Source organism: Drosophila subobscura, chromosome A (assembly GCF_008121235.1).
Source record: "Drosophila subobscura isolate 14011-0131.10 chromosome A, UCBerk_Dsub_1.0, whole genome shotgun sequence".
NCBI lineage: Eukaryota > Metazoa > Arthropoda > Insecta > Diptera > Drosophilidae > Drosophila > Drosophila subobscura.
The window spans coordinates 2,270,352-2,288,912 of NC_048530.1; the positions used below are offsets into that span (position 1 = coordinate 2,270,352).

The 18,561-nt window shown below is 40.5% G+C and overlaps 6 protein-coding genes and 1 pseudogene across 7 annotated transcripts; 2 read left to right on the plus strand and 5 right to left on the minus strand.

The window, feature by feature from the left end:
- Nucleotides 1-1,578: 1,578 nt before the first annotated feature.
- On the minus strand, nt 1,579-2,765 carry LOC117895077. Of its 2 annotated transcripts, XM_034802478.1 has the most exons (3): nt 2,650-2,765; nt 2,199-2,598; nt 1,579-2,138 (listed from the first exon to the last, which is right to left on the minus strand). In XM_034802478.1, the coding sequence occupies exons 1-3, from the start codon at nt 2,661-2,663 to the stop codon at nt 1,716-1,718; spliced, it is 837 nt and encodes a 278-aa protein (XP_034658369.1). In that variant the 5' UTR covers nt 2,664-2,765; the 3' UTR covers nt 1,579-1,715. The 2 variants fall into 2 exon arrangements, with proteins under 2 accessions (XP_034658369.1, XP_034658359.1); XM_034802468.1 differs by having other exon boundaries at nt 1,579-2,598.
- A 3,422-nt stretch (nt 2,766-6,187) lies between these two features.
- LOC117892404 (NAD-dependent protein deacetylase Sirt2-like) lies at nt 6,188-6,716 on the plus strand. The gene has a single exon (XM_034798634.1). It carries the CDS (start codon nt 6,261-6,263, stop codon nt 6,714-6,716), a length of 456 nt encoding a protein of 151 aa, XP_034654525.1. The 5' UTR covers nt 6,188-6,260.
- Nucleotides 6,717-7,077: 361 nt separating this feature from the next.
- On the minus strand, nt 7,078-8,198 carry LOC117893045 (annotated as a pseudogene).
- Nucleotides 8,199-9,285: 1,087 nt separating this feature from the next.
- LOC117892429 (NAD-dependent protein deacetylase Sirt2-like) lies at nt 9,286-9,699 on the minus strand. Its single transcript, XM_034798670.1, has one exon. It carries the CDS (start codon nt 9,697-9,699, stop codon nt 9,286-9,288), a length of 414 nt encoding a protein of 137 aa, XP_034654561.1.
- A 3,071-nt stretch (nt 9,700-12,770) lies between these two features.
- Nucleotides 12,771-13,184, plus strand: LOC117892439 (NAD-dependent protein deacetylase Sirt2-like). The gene has a single exon (XM_034798683.1). The coding sequence runs from the start codon at nt 12,771-12,773 to the stop codon at nt 13,182-13,184; it is 414 nt and encodes a 137-aa protein (XP_034654574.1).
- A 327-nt stretch (nt 13,185-13,511) lies between these two features.
- Nucleotides 13,512-14,885, minus strand: LOC117891248. The gene is made up of 2 exons (XM_034796598.1): nt 14,210-14,885; nt 13,512-14,150 (listed from the first exon to the last, which is right to left on the minus strand). Exons 1-2 carry the CDS (start codon nt 14,743-14,745, stop codon nt 13,556-13,558), a joined length of 1,131 nt encoding a protein of 376 aa, XP_034652489.1. The 5' UTR covers nt 14,746-14,885; the 3' UTR covers nt 13,512-13,555.
- Nucleotides 14,886-15,755: 870 nt separating this feature from the next.
- LOC117892461 (NAD-dependent protein deacetylase Sirt2-like) lies at nt 15,756-16,184 on the minus strand. The gene has a single exon (XM_034798715.1). It carries the CDS (start codon nt 16,167-16,169, stop codon nt 15,756-15,758), a length of 414 nt encoding a protein of 137 aa, XP_034654606.1. The 5' UTR covers nt 16,170-16,184.
- Between the last annotated feature and the right edge of the window lie 2,377 nt (nt 16,185-18,561).

Below are 18,561 nucleotides of genomic sequence, written 5' to 3' on the forward strand. Positions count from 1 at the left end.
CAGGAGTCTGGTGCGTTCGTTTGTGCCGTTTTTAATATAATTAGGTACTGTAAATTGCGTTATTTTATTTTTGTATTGGAAAACAAAAAAAAACAACAACACGAACCAGCAACAGCAACAGCAAATTGGTTGTCACTGCAGCATCATTGTTGTACGTTGACTTTACGTCCAATAATTCGATTTATATACTGGGCTTTTTACCGAGCAAAAGGCAAAGGCATCGACATCGACATCGACATTGGCATCGGCATTGGCAGCAACTGCAACCACCCTTTTATAGCACTTTGAGTGCATTAGATCCAAATTGGCTGGCAGCAAACTTTATTATTGCGGTTGAGTACGGGTATGTGCACACACACACACACACACACACACACACACATACGAACATCCATCCCTTTTTAAGAATATGTATGTAAATATAAGGTAGAAAAAAGCGAAGGTCCAACCTACGCTAATGTGCATTCAGGCTTTTGTGTTAAAATAGCAGACAACAGACACAGTGACAAGCCAAAGGATGGCAAAGTGTTGTATCCAAAAATCTCGAGCATTAATAAAGCAATTAAAATCGGGAAAACTTTGAAAGCAGATGGTGGAAAGACAGCACAGTTCCGAATTTATGAAAAATGTTTGCTCTAAGTTTTTTCTTAAGGCAGCAACAAAAATATTTACAGATCTTTAATAGTGAAAATGTACTGTCCTCGATCCCCGAGGCTTTTCTATGCATTGCGCCCTGCAGGTATGCACTAAAGTGGAATAAAATGTTATCACTTTGCAAAATTGGTCATTGTCAAGTGCTAATATGGGTCTAACCCAAAACACACACACAATATTTATGTATATGTATGTGTAGAGACAGAAGGGACAGGCGGAACAGGCACAGACAGCACAAATCTTCAGAGGGAAAACAACCCCTTGTGGCCCCCGACGCTGCCGCCCCGTGTAAATTGTAATGTGATTTTGCTCCTCGCACAACTGACGCCCAAGAAAGTGGAAAGACAAATACCCCGAAACCAAAAGTCCTGTCCTGCAAACATCGTTTTCGGTTTGATTGCCCCACCACTGGCAGTGTTAGCTTTTAACAACATTTCTATACCTATAACCTCATACCCCCAGTCCAGCCCAGCCCAGGCACCATCGTGCCCGAATCCTGAGTCCTGAATCTTGGTGTCTGATTCTCTCGCCTACCACTGCCACAGCCACAGCCACTGCCACTGTGAGTGCCTCTGGCCAGACCGCCTTTAGGACTCTGACTGGATGTTGCTTCATGGTGTGACTTGGAAAACTGCCTGGGCTTTTCATTTTACGGTTGAATTATGGAAAGAAGATTTCAAGTTTAAAATGTACAGAAGTGTACAAAAGTGTTGTGCTCTCACCTGCCTATGTAAATATGTACATAAATGTACATAAAAATGTATGTATGGCTATCTACATACATATGTATGTACATATGTATGTTTACACAATTACACAAATTTGCTGGTCTCCGCTCGGCAACTAGTCCAAAAACTCACTCGACTTATAAATAACTTCTGTTTCTTACAACGTTTTTATTCAGTTATAAAACAATTGCTTTCACAAATACAGGGGTTTAGGAACCTTAAGAATTTGGTTACCAAATACATAAGCATTTTGTATTACTTGAGAAACTAGCTAGCTATCGGAATATAAAACTAAATGGATCCCATTACCCATTAGGAATCATGCAATTTTGCCTAAAATATTCCTCGAAGACAGGCAATCGCGAAAACCAAGTGAGCGAAATTAATCATATAACATAGGAGCGCAGTTTGTGGTGGATTCAATTCTAGTGGCTTAACAGAGGCTGTCAAATATTTGACAGGTGATATAAGCTCAAGCTGCATGTTGTCGATGGGCTTAAAAGCCGACATATCGTTTATTGAGTCCACTGATTCAGTCAATGATTCGCAGTCACTTTCGTCAATGTCCATTTCACGGATAGATATCACCCGACTCTCTGAGCGTACCCGCATCACTGATAACTCTGGCACATCCAATGATCGCTTTATTTTGCGAACGTCATCGGCAGAGACTGAACGGAGCATTAATTCTTGAGTTTCAGCCGTGAAAACGTGAACATCGTAGTCAATTTTTGGTTTCTGAGCATTGGTCCTTTCCTGTACAAATTTTTGTTTGTTCAAGTGGGGCTTAAGAAATTTTTTAGTCCAAAAACTTACCAAGAAGCGACTCTTGTTGGTTTTGTACTGCGATTGAGCAACGAATGTTAGCGGCAGTTTACCATCATCTGTGCTTAAGTCTTTCTCACTGATTAAAATACGTTTGCCCGTAAGTTTTGCGGTTTGAATGGCTTCACCCATCTGGATCGTTGTTGGTTTCGTTAATTTGATAATGCCATCGCTTAGCCTGCTCTCGATTTTGGGAACAACTTGGACTGTATCCAAGGGAGGAGATTTCTTCACGATGTGACAATTTTTGAGTCCATTTCTTAGATTTGAATTGATTGAGCGCGTTGTCACTTTTGCATTCAGCGCTCGGTGCTTCTGATTGTCGTTGGTTTCATTAAAATTAATTTTTTGTATTTTTTGCTGGGCGCCAGTAAAGAGAACCTTACTCACTCTATAAAGGAAACGCTTAATTTTGATCAATACTCTCTAATTGTATGCTTACAAGTTCAGAAACATGATGGCTAATTGGCGTTTATCGTTTCTTTACGTTTGTTTATTATTTATGCAGATTGTGATTGTAAGTAATGTGAGTCAGTTTTGAATACTTTGAACGATGATGTTGGAATGTTAGTGCCGAGCATACTATAAAACTAACATTTTAATTGTTTACATTTTGCAAACGTTGAAGAATAAAAAAAGGACTATCAAGTAAGCGATTTATATTTTTTTCCAGAGCCAGTTAAGAATAAAATAATCAGATTAATTTATGCCATTTAGTTGATATCTCTGAAAAGGGAATTATGCTTAGAATTGCTCAGTGGGAAGCTGAGTATCCATAGAATATATAAAATAAAGCAATAGCAAAAGCAAATAACCAAAAAGTGATGAGTTCCCAATTCTGAACTCATCTCTCAGTTTCTCTCAGAATAAAAATCAACAATTAGTTTCACTTTATCTTTGTCGTAACACCAGAAAAAATCGTTTAAAAACTCAGCCGATGGATATGTAAATTTATTTGTCATCTATGTTTTAGAGTATAAAAAGATCGGTCCGTAAAAGTTAGCTTTGCCTCTGGATGGTTTTTTTTTTAGCCAATTCCTTTTTTCCCCCAATTTTTTTGTTTTCTCTTTTGCTGTTAGTCGCTTGATTCACGCTGTCCCGTCCTCTACCCGCAGGATGAACTGTCTGCATTTTATAAGCAGTAAAACAGACAGAACCGAACAGTAGCCGTGCCGGGCTGGGCCACGACTGTCGGCTTAAGTGACACCCCTCCTCTGAGTGCTGTGCTCCGCACAGAGTTTCCTTCCTTCCGTTGAAAGTAAATTACATTTTATTTGATTTTAAGTGAATTATTTACTTGCTTGTTTTTGTCGCTGTTACTCCACCAGCGACAATATCCATATTTCAATTCACTTGCAATAGTATATGAACATATCTAACACTCATCAACATTTTTGCTTTCAGCCTACACTCCTCAGTGGTCTGATGCGTGCCATCCACGATGACTGCCTTCAAAGAGAAATTCGATTTTTAAATGTACCGTGAAAAGCGCATTCTAATATGAATCTTAAGGAGCTTCATATCAGCAGAGTTGTTCAAATATGTTTAGGACAATAATAAATCTTATTCGCATGCTTTCACGAAAAGAGAAAAATTACCCACAACACACACATACATATGTATTGTTTCACACAATCTAAACATTTCAGCAAACGTTTCTTCGTTGTTGATAGACCATCTTTGACCATTGAAGTTGAAGCATTTAATCCTGAGGAAAAGCAAATATGGAAACAACTGTGAAGCGGACAAGACAATGGGCCATCCTACGCCATCCTACGCCATCCTACGACAGCAATATAAGTTCAACCATCTATGCAGATACAATATTGTATGTAAACTGTTTATTTTCAATGCAATTTTTATCATTTTCCTTCTTTTATACGACTGTATAAGCTTCTTAACCATGACACTTTAATTATTCGCTTAGAAATTTGTGTTTTCATTTTTCCCACCCAAATATTTAAAAAAAAAAGTTTCTCTGCAAAATACATAATCTCTTCGGGAGTGGAGCGGTGTTAAGGCCTTAATAGTCGAAAAACTAAGAATTGTTTTAGAGTGGTTTCATATGCATATCATTGTTCATGGACCATTAACAGTTAATGTTAATTCAAAAAATCCATTCTCCCATTGGCATCTGTCCCTACATTTTAAATGATATATTTCCACTGTGCTTGGAATCTTGCTTACGAGGTTCTAGCAGCATCAGCGTACCAAGACCAATTCTGATATTATATTATTATTATTTATATAAGTTTCTTATGCTTAAAATCCACATTGAAGTCGGGTTTCGTTAACAGCGGGCTGTTATGGACAAAACAACAAGTTCGTTGTCGACGAAACCTGCATGCTATGTGGAAAAACAACAACTGCTACGAAAAACTGTGATTATTAAAAATGAGTGTAGTTACCTAAAGCTAAATAAATTTCCTATTTAACTAGTTTTATTGCAAACTTAAACATGTGTTAAATATTTGTGTCCAAAAAAAGAAAAAAACGAGAGGGGACAACTCAGTTAGGATATCCTGTATCTCATTGTTTTTTTTCCCCCATTTTACATTTGACATTTCAAATTTGTTCTACATATGTCATGTACAACTACATCCACTTCTAAATCTACATCACTTCTTACGCCAACACGCTCTTTCAGCTCGCCCCCCGCGATGTTTTGAAATACACTTGTAACAGTGTGAGCATACAGCGATCCGCCGCATTAGTGGCTCTAGCTTTTATAGTCTCTGAGATCCAGAACAAAACCGACGGATGGACGGACGGACGGACGGACGAACGGACAGGCAGACATGACTATATCGACTCGGTTATTGATGCTGATCAAGAATATACATATATATTTTATGGGGTAGGAAACGTTTCCTTCTCTGCGTTACATACATCAATTTTTCAACAGAAATACAATATACAAAAAAATACAAAAACGAGGAGTAATGAGTGAGACGCTTCTTACGCGTCACAACTTTTATACCCGGTACTCAGTACCAGTACAGTACCAGTACCATCTGTACCATAGTTGTTATTTTCCAGTTTTACATTTTACACCAGTAAGACGCTTCTTACGCGTCACAACTATTATACCCGTTTCTCAGTACCAGTACAGTACCAGTACCATCTGTACCAGAGTAGTTATTTTCCAGTTTTACATTTTATTATATTTTATATATAATAATTTTATTTTGTTTTCATTACATGTTTTTGAAATGCAACACTTGATGGAAGTGTGCAAAAAAAAATATTAAAAAATTCTGAACGGGGTGGCGTTAGCCACTGCAAATTAATTTCTTCATTCTGGCTATAATAATGATCAAAATCTAATCTCAATTCAGTGATCTGATAAATTAAGGTCTTTCCTTACGGCATGGCCTTTTTAGTTCTCTTATCTTCTTTATCTTTAAAATTGTGGATACAGCAGATTTTGGCCCTTTTTGGTGGCGGAAGGGGGCGGGTCGAAATTTTGAAATACACTTGTGGAAGTGTGAGCATACAGAAGCCTAGGTGGTCTCTTATGGTCTCTGAGATACAAGCGCTCAACAAGACGGATGGACATGCGGACAGACAGACATGGCCATGTGTGGTCGGAAGCGCTTCCTTCTGTGTTACATTTTTTCCGCACAAATACAATATACCCTATTTACTCTTCGAGTATCGGGTGTAAAAAAACAAATACAATTTTAACATTCATAACTTCCTGCTAACTGGCAGAATGCAATAAAATATTAATGCTTAGTTTAATAATTTGGGAATTTTTCAATCTTTCGATTTTACAATAATTTGTAACGGTGTACATAGTTAATCGCCGGCTCGTTCTCGTTGCGGTAATGTTCGTGAGAAACTCTCATGTTCATATTGGCCTATCTACACCGTTTTTCCCCTACAAACTCCATTTAAAAGCAATACAGATATTTTGATACACATTTTTCAAGTTCAAGTAGGCGTAGAGTTTTTTTTATTTATTTAAAATTTTACACACTCGAAATCTTACAACTGGCCGCACGTTGGATCGGCTGGCGGGCGTGCCGGAAGACAAGCTGGTCGAGGCCCATGGCAGCTTCCACACCAACCACTGCATTAAGTGCAAAAAGGATGAAGGAGGAGATCTTCGCTGATCGGCTGCCCAAGTGCACGGCATGCAAGAAAATTGTGAAGCCGGACATTGTTTTCTTTGGGGAAGACTTGCCCGAAAAGTTCCACAAAAGTTTGGATGGAGACTTCAAGGAGTGCGATCTGCTGATCATCATGGGCACCTCGCTGGAAGTGCATCCGTTTGCAGCTTTGGCGCAGTACCCTGGACCGCGCTGTTTGCGTCTCTTGATCAATCGCGATGCCGTGGGTCGTCCCAAGTTTACCACCTGGATGGATGACCAAAACGACGATTGTCTGCGGCAACATCCGCTTGGCACTGGGCTCGACGAAAACAGCGAGTCATGTATTGACTTGGCGGAGCAGTATTCAAAGACGACTTTCACCCACCCACGTCGAGGATCTTCAGGTACTTGATCCGATTTTGAGATCACCGTAGTGTGACCGATGAAAACAGCGCTGGCGCTGTTATCAGTGTGAGTATACAGCAGTCTGAAGGCCACATTTGGTGGCTCTAGCTCTTACAGTCTCTAAAAATTAGCCGACAAACAAGACGGACGGACGGACAGACGGACAAACAGATTCGGCTATTGATGCGGATCAAGAATATATATGCTTTATGGGGTCGCAAACGTTTCCTTCTATGAAATATACCCTATTTACTCGTCGAGTACCGGGTATAAAAAGAACAACCTTGCAGCTTTAACGATTTTTAATTTGAATTTGAAACTGAATACCAATAAGTTAATGAACAGAGGTAATTTTTTTTTCCAGCACAGCTATCTGGATTTACTTGAAATATGATTTGCTGGAGTCGATATAGACTTTGGGCTTCGAGTAGAAACGGATTTCCCTATCGACCATGTCCAGCTCTTTGTTGATTTCGTCCTTTCGACTGCGCACCCACAGACTCTGTGAGGTGAAGGGCATGTGATTTACCTCACGAATGAGACCGTCATAGCGGCTCTGGGCGCTATTCAAGCGGCCTAGACGTTCCTGCTCCGTGAGCAGACTGTGACCGCGTGGACAGTCCGGATCTGGTGCATCGGCAAGCTGTTTGGCCAAAGCGGCGGCGCTTTCACGCTTCATCTTCTCAAGTAACGCGGAAGACGCAACTGGTCGCGTGAGCTGTTTGTTTGTGCTCGCGGCGCTTGGAACCTATCGACGTGGTGCTGGTGGCAGTTGATGCCATTGTTGCCACTGTATAGCGGCTGCGGGCACTGAGAGGAGCCTCCTCATCCGAAGAAACTTTAGTGTTTAGATCATAATCGGGCATTGGCATTTTGTTCCAGTCATTCATATTTTTTTGCGAGGCGAGAGCAGCTCCTCCTCTTCCTCATTATCGTTGTACCGATTGGACATTATGGATCCACCATCAAAACTGCACCTAAAATAGTACAAAGATGTTACATAAAGGTATGTATGGCTTCAGTTATATTTTCTTACTTTTTAAGGGCATTTGTAAGATAAAGTTCATCCTTGATGTCCTCCGTCTGTGTGCCAATGCTCGTGGCGCTGCGTTGTGTGCCGCAAGAACTGCAGTACTCTGAGTAGTTGTCCGTCGAGTATACAAAATCTTTCTCAGTATTCTCCGACGGATCATCAAAGGCAGTATGGGGCTCTTCCAAACCGCCGAGACGTTCGTCAGAGTCTGAACCGGCCCCACCCGATTGTTGATACGAACGCAAGCTTTTACGGTTTTGTGCCAGGATGGTTTTGTCCTGGGTCTTGTTCTGTTTTTTCTCCGATACCGGTGAAGGTCTGTCTGATTTCGAATCCAACATCTCAGAGCCCTCGCGGCGCATAGTTGGCATCCATTTAGGACGCACTGGCTTCTTGGCATCCAGCTTCTCAGTTGTTGATTTCTCGAGCTGGCGCAAACTCAATTTATTTTCCTTCAAAAAAATTGCGACCCCGAACGACTCGCGGCATTGACAAAATGCCTTTCAGCGTTGTTATACGGCGAACTGGTGGGTTGGACATGACGATTCGACGGCGATTACAACCCAGAACTAATGGCGTTACGGAATTTAATAAATATATTTATTATTGGGAAATAATGAAATTTTTGTTGTGGTTAGTTAGTCGAGATGCGACGTTGAATGTTTATGAATTTGTTATGTTCGATGACGACTACATCAATGGCACACTTGTGTGTTTTTAACGTAAAATAATTTAATCAGTTCGTTGGGTTTTTGCTCAAATCTTTGTTATTTAAAAAGGAAACTGTTTCAGGATGTCACTTTTTCACTATTTTTACTAAACATTTTTGCAAACGAACACAACGAAAATTACATTATTTTGCAATCATATAAATACTTTTCGAAACAATTTTAAATCTTTCAGTCACAGCTACACAACTCAAAATAAAACCCTAAACCACACACAGCGGAAGCATCAGCAACAGAAGTAGACACAGGATCAGTAGCCGCAACAACTGTGACTGTGACCTTTCTTCACTCGCTGTACCAGGAGGGTCACTGCCGTGGGCCGTTTCTGGTGGCTGTCGCACTGTCCACGCTCGTCAATTGGGAGCGTGAGTTCGAGCTGTGGGCACCCGATTTCTACTGCATCACGTACATCGGGGACAAGGACTCGCGTGCGGCGATACGCGAGAATGAGCTGAGCTTCGAGGAGGGAGCCATACGTGGCAGCAAGGTCTCCCGTCTGCGAACCACCCAATGCAAGTTCAACGTGCTGCTGACCAGCTACGAGCTGATATGAGCTGGATGCCGCTTGCCTGGGCAGCATGGATTGGGCTTTCCTGAACCTGCTGTCCTGCTGCCATCCACAATTCCGAAACATCGAACTCGAGAGAGGAGTTCACAAGAACGGATGTGATGATGTTTTCGAGCTGGAGCTGCAGTCTGCTGTCTGCTGTTCATCGTCTGATCAATGAGCTGCGCGGCGCCAGCGCTGTTTTCATCGGTCACACCACGGTGGGATGAACTTCAATCAATACTAATTAATATATCTCAAAATCGGATCAAGTACCTGAAGATCCTCGACGTGGGTGGGTGAAAGTCGTCTTTGAATACTGCTCCGCCAAGTCAATACATGACTCGCTGTTTTCGTCGAGCCCAGTGCCAAGCGGATGTTGCCGCAGACAATCTTCATTTTGGTCATCCATCCAGGTGGTAAACTTGGGACGACCCACGGCATCGCGATTGATCAAGAGACGCAAACAGCGCGGTCCAGGGTACTGCGCCAAAGCTGCAAACGGATGCACTTCCAGCGAGGTGCCCATGATGATCAGCAGATCGCACTCCTTGAAGTCTCCATCCAAACTTTTGTGGAACTTTTCGGGCAAGTCTTCCCCAAAGAAAACAATGTCCGGCTTCACAATTTTCTTGCATGCCGTGCACTTGGGCAGCCGATCAGCGAAGATCTCCTCCTTCATCCTTTTTGCACTTAATGCAGTGGTTGGTGTGGAAGCTGCCATGGGCCTCGACCAGCTTGTCTTCCGGCACGCCCGCCAGCCGATCCAACGTGCGGCCAGTTGTAAGATTTCGAGTGTGTAAAATTTTAAATAAATAAAAAAAACTCTACGCCTACTTGAAATTGAAAAATGTGTATCAAAATATCTGTATTGCTTTTAAATTGAGTTTGTAACGGGAAAACGGTGTAGGTTGGCCAATATTAACATGAGAGCTTCTAATGAACATTTTCGCAACGAGAACCAACCGGCGAATAACTATGTACACCGTTCGTTTATAGAAAGCAAAATAAAGCAACACGGAAACTTAAATATTTACATATTTGTACTTACGAGTATGTACGCCATTGCAGTATCCCTATCCCACTTGAGCGCACTCTGAAGACACCCTGGGAACATCAGGAAGGAGGCAAGGAAGCACTCACACACCATGCAAGATTCCAGAGCAAACCAATTATATTTTCCATACGGATTTGCATGATTTAAAAGAACATTAAAGGTGAACAATGGCGTTAAGAACAATAAAACGGTGCAACAACAAATCGATAAGATGTTGAAAACAGGACAGGAGCCTTACCAGAACATTGGTAAATTAAAACCATACATATGTACATATGTATATGTACATATACATACATACATATGTACATACTTACGGTATAATAAAAACATACATATATGTACATACATATGTACATACTTACAGATCAAAACATCTTACATACAACAGATCAAAATTCGTACACAGTGTTTGTGTTTATTGTTGTTATATCATATTGGTAGTTTATTTAATTGTCATTTACAATAGTTTTGGAGACCGAACGATTTGTTTTCCAAGTATTCATAAGCTTATAAAGTTTAATTTCGGCTTAATGTTATTCAAGGTTAATTTTATTGGCAGACAGTCGATTATAAAATCGTCTAATACAAATCTTTTCCATTGAACAAAGGCAATCTTAAAATTCATTCTAATTGTTTGAGAGTGACTTTTCTTTTATCTTTTGTTTTCAATTATCTTGTTGAATTTTTGTTTTGTTTTAGGTATTCAAAGTGTTTTTGCTTGTGTCTTGTTATTGGGATTCTTAAGAATTTTTTTTTGGTTTTTTGTTCACTGTTTTTTTAGTTGTTTGGTATAATTTCTTTTCGGATACATAGACTAATATCGACAAACAACATAATTTTACGTATATTTTGTATTCGTAGATGCATGTTTGTTTGTATGTATGTCTGTACCTATAGCTAAATAAATTTCCTATTTAACGAGTTTTATTGCAAACTTAAACATGTGTTAAATATTTGTGTCCAAAAAAAGAAAAAAACGAGAGGGGACAACTCAGTTAGGATATCCTGTATCTCATTGTTTTTTTTCCCCCATTTTACATTTGACATTTCAAATTTTTTCTACATATGTCATGTACAACTACATCCACTTCTAAATCTACATCAATTCTTACGCCAACACGCTCTTTCAGCTCGCCCCCCGCGATGTTTTGAAATACACTTGTAACAGTGTGAGCATACAGCGATCCGCCGCATTAGTGGCTCTAGCTTTTATAGTCTCTGAGATCCAGAACAAAACCGACGGATGGACGGACGGACGAACGGACAGGCAGACATGACTATATCGACTCGGTTATTGATGCTGATCAAGAATATACATATATATTTTATGGGGTAGGAAACGTTTCCTTCTCTGCGTTACATACATCAATTTTTCAACAGAAATACAATATACAAAAAAATACAAAAACGAGGAGTAATGAGTGAGACGCTTCTTACGCGTCACAACTTTTATACCCGGTACTCAGTACCAGTACAGTACCAGTACCATCTGTACCATAGTTGTTATTTTCCAGTTTTACATTTTACACCAGTAAGACGCTTCTTACGCGTCACAACTATTATACCCGTTTCTCAGTACCAGTACAGTACCAGTACCATCTGTACCAGAGTAGTTATTTTCCAGTTTTACATTTTATTATATTTTATATATAATAATTTTATTTTGTTTTCATCTACATGTATATCACTTCTCACTTCAACACGCTCTTTTAGCTCGCCCTCCTCCCCTAGAGCCGCACACTGCAACAAGCAGAGTGATATGAGAGAATGTGCAAAAAAATATTAAAAAATTCTGAACGGGGTGGCGTTAGCCACTGCAAATTAATCTCTTCATTCTGGCTATAATAATGATAAAAATCTAATCAATAAAATTCAGTGATTTGATAAATTTTTCAATCTTTCGATTTTCCTTACGGCATGGCGTTCTTTTAGTTCTCTTATCTTCATATTGGCCTTTATCTTTAAAATCCATGTGGATACAGCAGATATTTTGGCCCTTTTGGTGGCGGAAGGGGCGGGTAGAGTTTTTTTGAAATACACTTGTGGAAGTGTGAGCATACAGAAGCCTAGGTGGTCTCTTATGGTCTCTGAGATACAAGCGCTCAACAAGACGGATGGACATGCGGACAGACAGACATGAGCCATGTCTGGCCATGTGTGGTCGGAAGCGTCTTCCTTCCGTGTTACATTTTTCCGCACAAATACAATATACCCTGGCATTTACTCTTCGAGTATCGGGTGTAAAAACAAATCCCAAACAATTTTAACATTCATAAAAACGCCATTCCTGCTAACTGGCAGAATGCAATAAAATATTAATGCTTAGTTTAATAATTTGGGAATTTTTCAATCATTCGATTTTACAATAATTTGTAACGGTGTACATAGTTAATCGCCGGCTCGTTCTCGTTGCGGTAATGTTCGTGAGAAACTCTCATGTTCATATTGGCCTATCTACACCGTTTTTGACAGATAAAAACTCCATGGACAAAAAGCTAAATACAGATATTTTGATACGGGTTTTTAAAAGTTCAAGTAGGCGTAGTCCCTTCTTTTTTTATTTATTTAAAATTTTACACACTCGAAATCTTACAACTGGCCGCACGTTGGATCGGCTGGTGGGCGTGCCGGAAGACAAGCTGGTCGAGGCCCATGGCAGCTTCCACACCAACCACTGCATTAAGTGCAAAAGGATGAAGGAGGAGATCTTCGCTGATCGGCTGCCCAAGTGCACGGCATGCAAGAAAATTGTGAAGCCGGACATTGTTTTCTTTGGGGAAGACTTGCCCGAAAAGTTCCACAAAAGTTTGGATGGAGACTTCAAGGAGTGCGATCTGCTGATCATCATGGGCACCTCGCTGGAAGTGCATCCGTTTGCAGCTTTGGCGCAGTACCCTGGACCGCGCTGTTTGCGTCTCTTGATCAATCGCGATGCCGTGGGTCGTCCCAAGTTTACCACCTGGATGGATGACCAAAACGACGATTGTCTGCGGCAACATCCGCTTGGCACTGGGCTCGACGAAAACAGCGAGTCATGTATTGACTTGGCGGAGCAGTATTCAAAGACGACTTTCACCCACCCACGTCGAGGATCTTCAGGTACTTGATCCGATTTTGAGATCACCGTAGTGTGACCGATGAAAACAGCGCTGGCGCTGTTATCAGTGTGAGTATACAGCAGTCTGAAGGCCACATTTGGTGGCTCTAGCTCTTACAGTCTCTAAAAATTAGCCGACAAACAAGACGGACGGACGGACAGACGGACAAACAGATTCGGCTATTGATGCGGATCAAGAATATATATGCTTTATGGGGTCGCAAACGTTTCCTTCTATGAAATATACCCTATTTACTCGTCGAGTACCGGGTATAAAAAGAACAACCTTGCAGCTTTAACGATTTTTAATTTGAATTTGAAACTGAATACCAATAAGTTAATGAACAGAGGTAATTTTTTTTCCAGCACAGCTATCTGGATTTACTTGAAATATGATTTGCTGGAGTCGATATAGACTTTGGGCTTCGAGTAGAAACGGATTTCCCTATCGACCATGTCCAGCTCTTTGTTGATTTCGTCCTTTCGACTGCGCACCCACAGACTCTGTGAGGTGAAGGGCATGTGATTTACCTCACGAATGAGACCGTCATAGCGGCTCTGGGCGCTATTCAAGCGGCCTAGACGTTCCTGCTCCGTGAGCAGACTGTGACCGCGTGGACAGTCCGGATCTGGTGCATCGGCAAGCTGTTTGGCCAAAGCGGCGGCGCTTTCACGCTTCATCTTCTCCAAGTAACGCGGAAGACGCAACTGGTCGCGTGAGCCAAGCTTGTGCTCGCGGCGCTTGGAACCTATCGACGTGGTGCTGGTGGCAGTTGATGCCATTGTTGCCACTGTATAGCGGCTGCGGGCACTGAGAGGAGCCTCCTCATCCGAAGAAACTTTAGTGTTTAGATCATAATCGGGCATTGGCATTTTGTTCCAGTCATTCATATTTTTGCGAGGCGAGAGCAGCTCCTCCTCTTCGTCATTATCGTTGTACCGATTGGACATTATGGATCCACCATCAAAACTGCACCTAAAATAGTACAAAGATGTTACATAAAGGTATGTATGGCTTCAGTTATATTTTCTTACTTTTTAAGGGCATTTGTAAGATAAAGTTCATCCTTGATGTCCTCCGTCTGTGTGCCAATGCTCGTGGCGCTGCGTTGTGTGCCGCAAGAACTGCAGTACTCTGAGTAGTTGTCCGTCGAGTATACAAAATCTTTCTCAGTATTCTCCGACGGATCATCAAAGGCAGTATGGGGCTCTTCCAAACCGCCGAGACGTTCGTCAGAGTCTGAACCGGCCCCACCCGATTGTTGATACGAACGCAAGCTTTTACGGTTTTGTGCCAGGATGGTTTTGTCCTGGGTCTTGTTCTGTTTTTTCTCCGATACCGGTGAAGGTCTGTCTGATTTCGAATCCAACATCTCAGAGCCCTCGCGGCGCATAGTTGGCATCCATTTAGGACGCACTGGCTTCTTGGCATCCAGCTTCTCAGTTGTTGATTTCTCGAGCTGGCGCAAACTCAATTTATTTTCCTTCAAAAAATTGCGACCCCGAACGACTCGCGGCATTGACAAAATGCCTTTCAGCGTTGTTATACGGCGAACTGGTGGGTTGGACATGACGATTCGACGGCGATTACAACCCAGAACTAATGGCGTTACGGAATTTAATAAATATATTTATTATTGGGAAATAATGAAATTTTTGTTGTGGTTAGTTAGTCGAGATGCGACGTTGAATGTTTATGAATTTGTTATGTTCGATGACGACTACATCAATGGCACACTTGTGTGTTTTTAACGTAAAATAATTTAATCAGTTCGTTGGGTTTTTGCTCAAATCTTTGTTATTTAAAAAGGAAACTGTTTCAGGATGTCACTTTTTCACTATTTTTACTAAACATTTTTGCAAACGAACACAACGAAAATTACATTATTTTGCAATCATATAAATACTTTTCGAAACAATTTTAAATCTTTCAGTCACAGCTACACAACTCAAAATAAAACCCTAAACCACACACAGCGGAAGCATCAGCAACAGAAGTAGACACAGGATCAGTAGCCGCAACAACTGTGACTGTGACCTTTCTTCACTCGCTGTACCAGGAGGGTCACTGCCGTGGGCCGATTCTGGTGGCTGTCGCACTGTCCACGCTCGTCAATTGGGAGCGTGAGTTCGAGCTGTGGGCACCCGATTTCTACTGCATCACGTACATCGGGGACAAGGACTCGCGTGCGGCGATACGCGAGAATGAGCTGAGCTTCGAGGAGGGAGCCATACGTGGCAGCAAGGTCTCCCGTCTGCGCACCACCCAATGCAAGTTCAACGTGCTGCTGACCAGCTACGAGCTGATATGAGCTGGATGCCGCTTGCCTGGGCAGCATGGATTGGGCTTTCCTGAACCTGCTGTCCTGCTGCCATCCACAATTCCGAAACATCGAACTCGAGAGAGGAGTTCACAAGAACGGATGTGATGATGTTTTCGAGCTGGAGCTGCAGTCTGCTGTCTGCTGTCTGCTGTTCATCGTCTGATCAATGAGCTGCGCGGCGCCAGCGCTGTTTTCATCGGTCACACCACGGTGGGATGAACTTCAATCAATACTAATTAATATATCTCAAAATCGGATCAAGTACCTGAAGATCCTCGACGTGGGTGGGTGAAAGTCGTCTTTGAATACTGCTCCGCCAAGTCAATACATGACTCGCTGTTTTCGTCGAGCCCAGTGCCAAGCGGATGTTGCCGCAGACAATCTTCATTTTGGTCATCCATCCAGGTGGTAAACTTGGGACGACCCACGGCATCGCGATTGATCAAGAGACGCAAACAGCGCGGTCCAGGGTACTGCGCCAAAGCTGCAAACGGATGCACTTCCAGCGAGGTGCCCATGATGATCAGCAGATCGCACTCCTTGAAGTCTCCATCCAAACTTTTGTGGAACTTTTCGGGCAAGTCTTCCCCAAAGAAAACAATGTCCGGCTTCACAATTTTCTTGCATGCCGTGCACTTGGGCAGCCGATCAGCGAAGATCTCCTCCGTCATCCTTTTTGCACTTAATGCAGTGGTTGGTGTGGAAGCTGCCATGGGCCTCGACCAGCTTGTCTTCCGGCACGCCCACCAGCCGATCCAACGTGCGGCCAGTTGTAAGATTTCGAGTGTGTAAAATTTTAAATAAATAAAAAAAAACTCTACGCCTACTTGAACTTGAAAAATGTGTATCAAAATATCTGTATTGCTTTTAAATGGAGTTTGTAGGGGAAAAACGGTGTAGATAGGCCAATATGAACATGAGAGCTTCTAATGAACATTTTCGCAACGAGAACCAACCGGCGAATAACTATGTACACCGTTCGTTTATAGAAAGCAAAATAAAGCAACACGGAAACTTAAATATTTACATATTCGTACTTACGAGTATGTACGCCATTGCAGTATCCCTATCCCACTTGAGCGCACTCTGAAGACACCCTGGGAACATCAGGAAGGAGGCAAGGAAGCACTCACACACCATGCAAGATTCCAGAGCAAACCAATTCTATTTTCCATACGGATTTGCATGATTTAAAAGAACATTAAAGGTGAACAATGGCGTTAAGAACAATAAAACGGTGCAACAACAAATCGATAAGATGTTGAAAACAGGACAGGAGCCTTACCAGAACATTGGTAAATTAAAACCATACATATGTACATATGTATATGTATACATACATACATATGTACATACTTACGGTATAATAAAAACATACATATATGTACATATATGTACATACATATGTACATACTTACAGATCAAAACATCTTACATACAACAGATCAAAATTCGTACACAGTGTTTGTGTTTATTGTTGTTATATCATATTGGTAGTTTATTTAATTGTCATTTACAATAGTTTTGGAGACCGAACGATTTGTTTTCCAAGTATTCATAAGCTTATAAAGTTTAATTTCGGCTTAATGTTATTCAAGGTTAATTTTATTGGCAGACAGTCGATTATAGAATCGTCTAATACAAATCTTTTCCATTGAACAAAGGCAATCTTAAAATTCATTCTAATTGTTTGAGAGTGACTTTTCTTTTATCTTTTGTTTTCAATTATCTTGTTGAATTTTTGTTTTGATTTAGGTATTCAAAGTGTTTTTGCTTGTGTCTTGTTATTGGAATTCTTAACAATATTTTTGTGGTTTTTTGTTCACTGTTTTTCCAGTTGTTTGGTATAATTTCTTTTTTTCGGATACATAGACTAATGTCGACAAACAACATAATTTTACGTATATTTTGTATTCATAGATGCATGTTTGTTTGTATGTATGTTTGGGTATGTGGTATATATGTGGGTATGTAGCTTTTTAATGTTGTTAAACGTTGAAACGAGTGATTTTATATGAATACAAATTGTGTATATACGCTCATACATCGCTTAACGGCCTAATTGTTCAACAAAAACAAGACTTGAAGACTTTAAGACTGGCTTTCAATTAAGAAACAAAAAAACTACTACAAGTATCTAGCGATTAAATTATACGGAAAAATGGTTCGCTGGACTGGTGTATTCAATGCCAAATATTCGATGATCCGACATATAATGCTTGCAGTAAAACTAACATCAGAAAGATCTGATCAAGCATCGAACATCTTAATAGACAAAGTGAGGATACAAAATAAAAATCACATAACTAAAGCTTCAAAAAGAGATTCCAAGTATTCATAGGAAGTGTATGTTGGGTGTGACTAGAATAATAAAAATATCCAAATTGCAGTTAAGCCAGGTATGAGGGTATAAACGAAGTGAAGTGCATATATTTAAATATATATGGCAGTTTATTTTATTTATGATTACATGCCTGTATGAAAATGAACTTGTTGGTGTTTGTGTTTGTTTGTAGCTTAAACCACATTGTGTTTTGTTTTTTCTCTTTGTTTTTCTTTCAGAATAAGAAGTTGATAATATGTTGGTATTATATGCATGTATACAACTGCATTTAAATAACTTATTTTTGGGGAGGGATCTTGAAAATGAGAAATTATCACTGATCATCTATGTATGTATCTATATTTTTCATTTTCTCATACATTTTTCATAGATTAGTTACTGATTATAGTTTTTCAACATTAAATTTAAAACCATATACGTAATGCATATTATGGTTTGACTTTTATTGTATTTGTAGATAAAATAATAATATGTTTGTAATCTCCGTACAATCGCAGAATGATGAAAATTGTTTTTGTTTCCTTCAAACAACAAACATTATTAGATTTACATTTTTATGATCGTTCTGCATTCAATTGGGGAAGAAACTTTTAGTGACGTGTTCGTATCCCTTGGCATTTATTTATGTAGCTCAACGGTGCTGCTGCTGCCTCACATTCAATGTCGAAAATAAATGATGGTATTGAGATCTGAAAGTGTTCGATATTCTTTTGAGCAAC

Bases quoted from the DNA above. Each gene is read 5' to 3' on its own strand.
- LOC117892404 (XM_034798634.1), top strand. From the start codon at position 6,261: ATGGCAGCTTCCACACCAACCACTGCATTAAGTGCAAAAAGGATGAAG.
- LOC117892429 (XM_034798670.1), bottom strand. From the start codon at position 9,699: ATGAAGGAGGAGATCTTCGCTGATCGGCTGCCCAAGTGCACGGCATGC.
- LOC117892439 (XM_034798683.1), top strand. From the start codon at position 12,771: ATGAAGGAGGAGATCTTCGCTGATCGGCTGCCCAAGTGCACGGCATGC.
- LOC117891248 (XM_034796598.1), bottom strand. From the start codon at position 14,745: ATGTCCAACCCACCAGTTCGCCGTATAACAACGCTGAAAGGCATTTTG. The intron at 14,151-14,209 runs GTAAGAAAATAT...GTACTATTTTAG, and splicing joins CTTACAAATGCCCTTAAAAA to GTGCAGTTTTGATGGTGGAT.
- LOC117892461 (XM_034798715.1), bottom strand. From the start codon at position 16,169: ATGACGGAGGAGATCTTCGCTGATCGGCTGCCCAAGTGCACGGCATGC.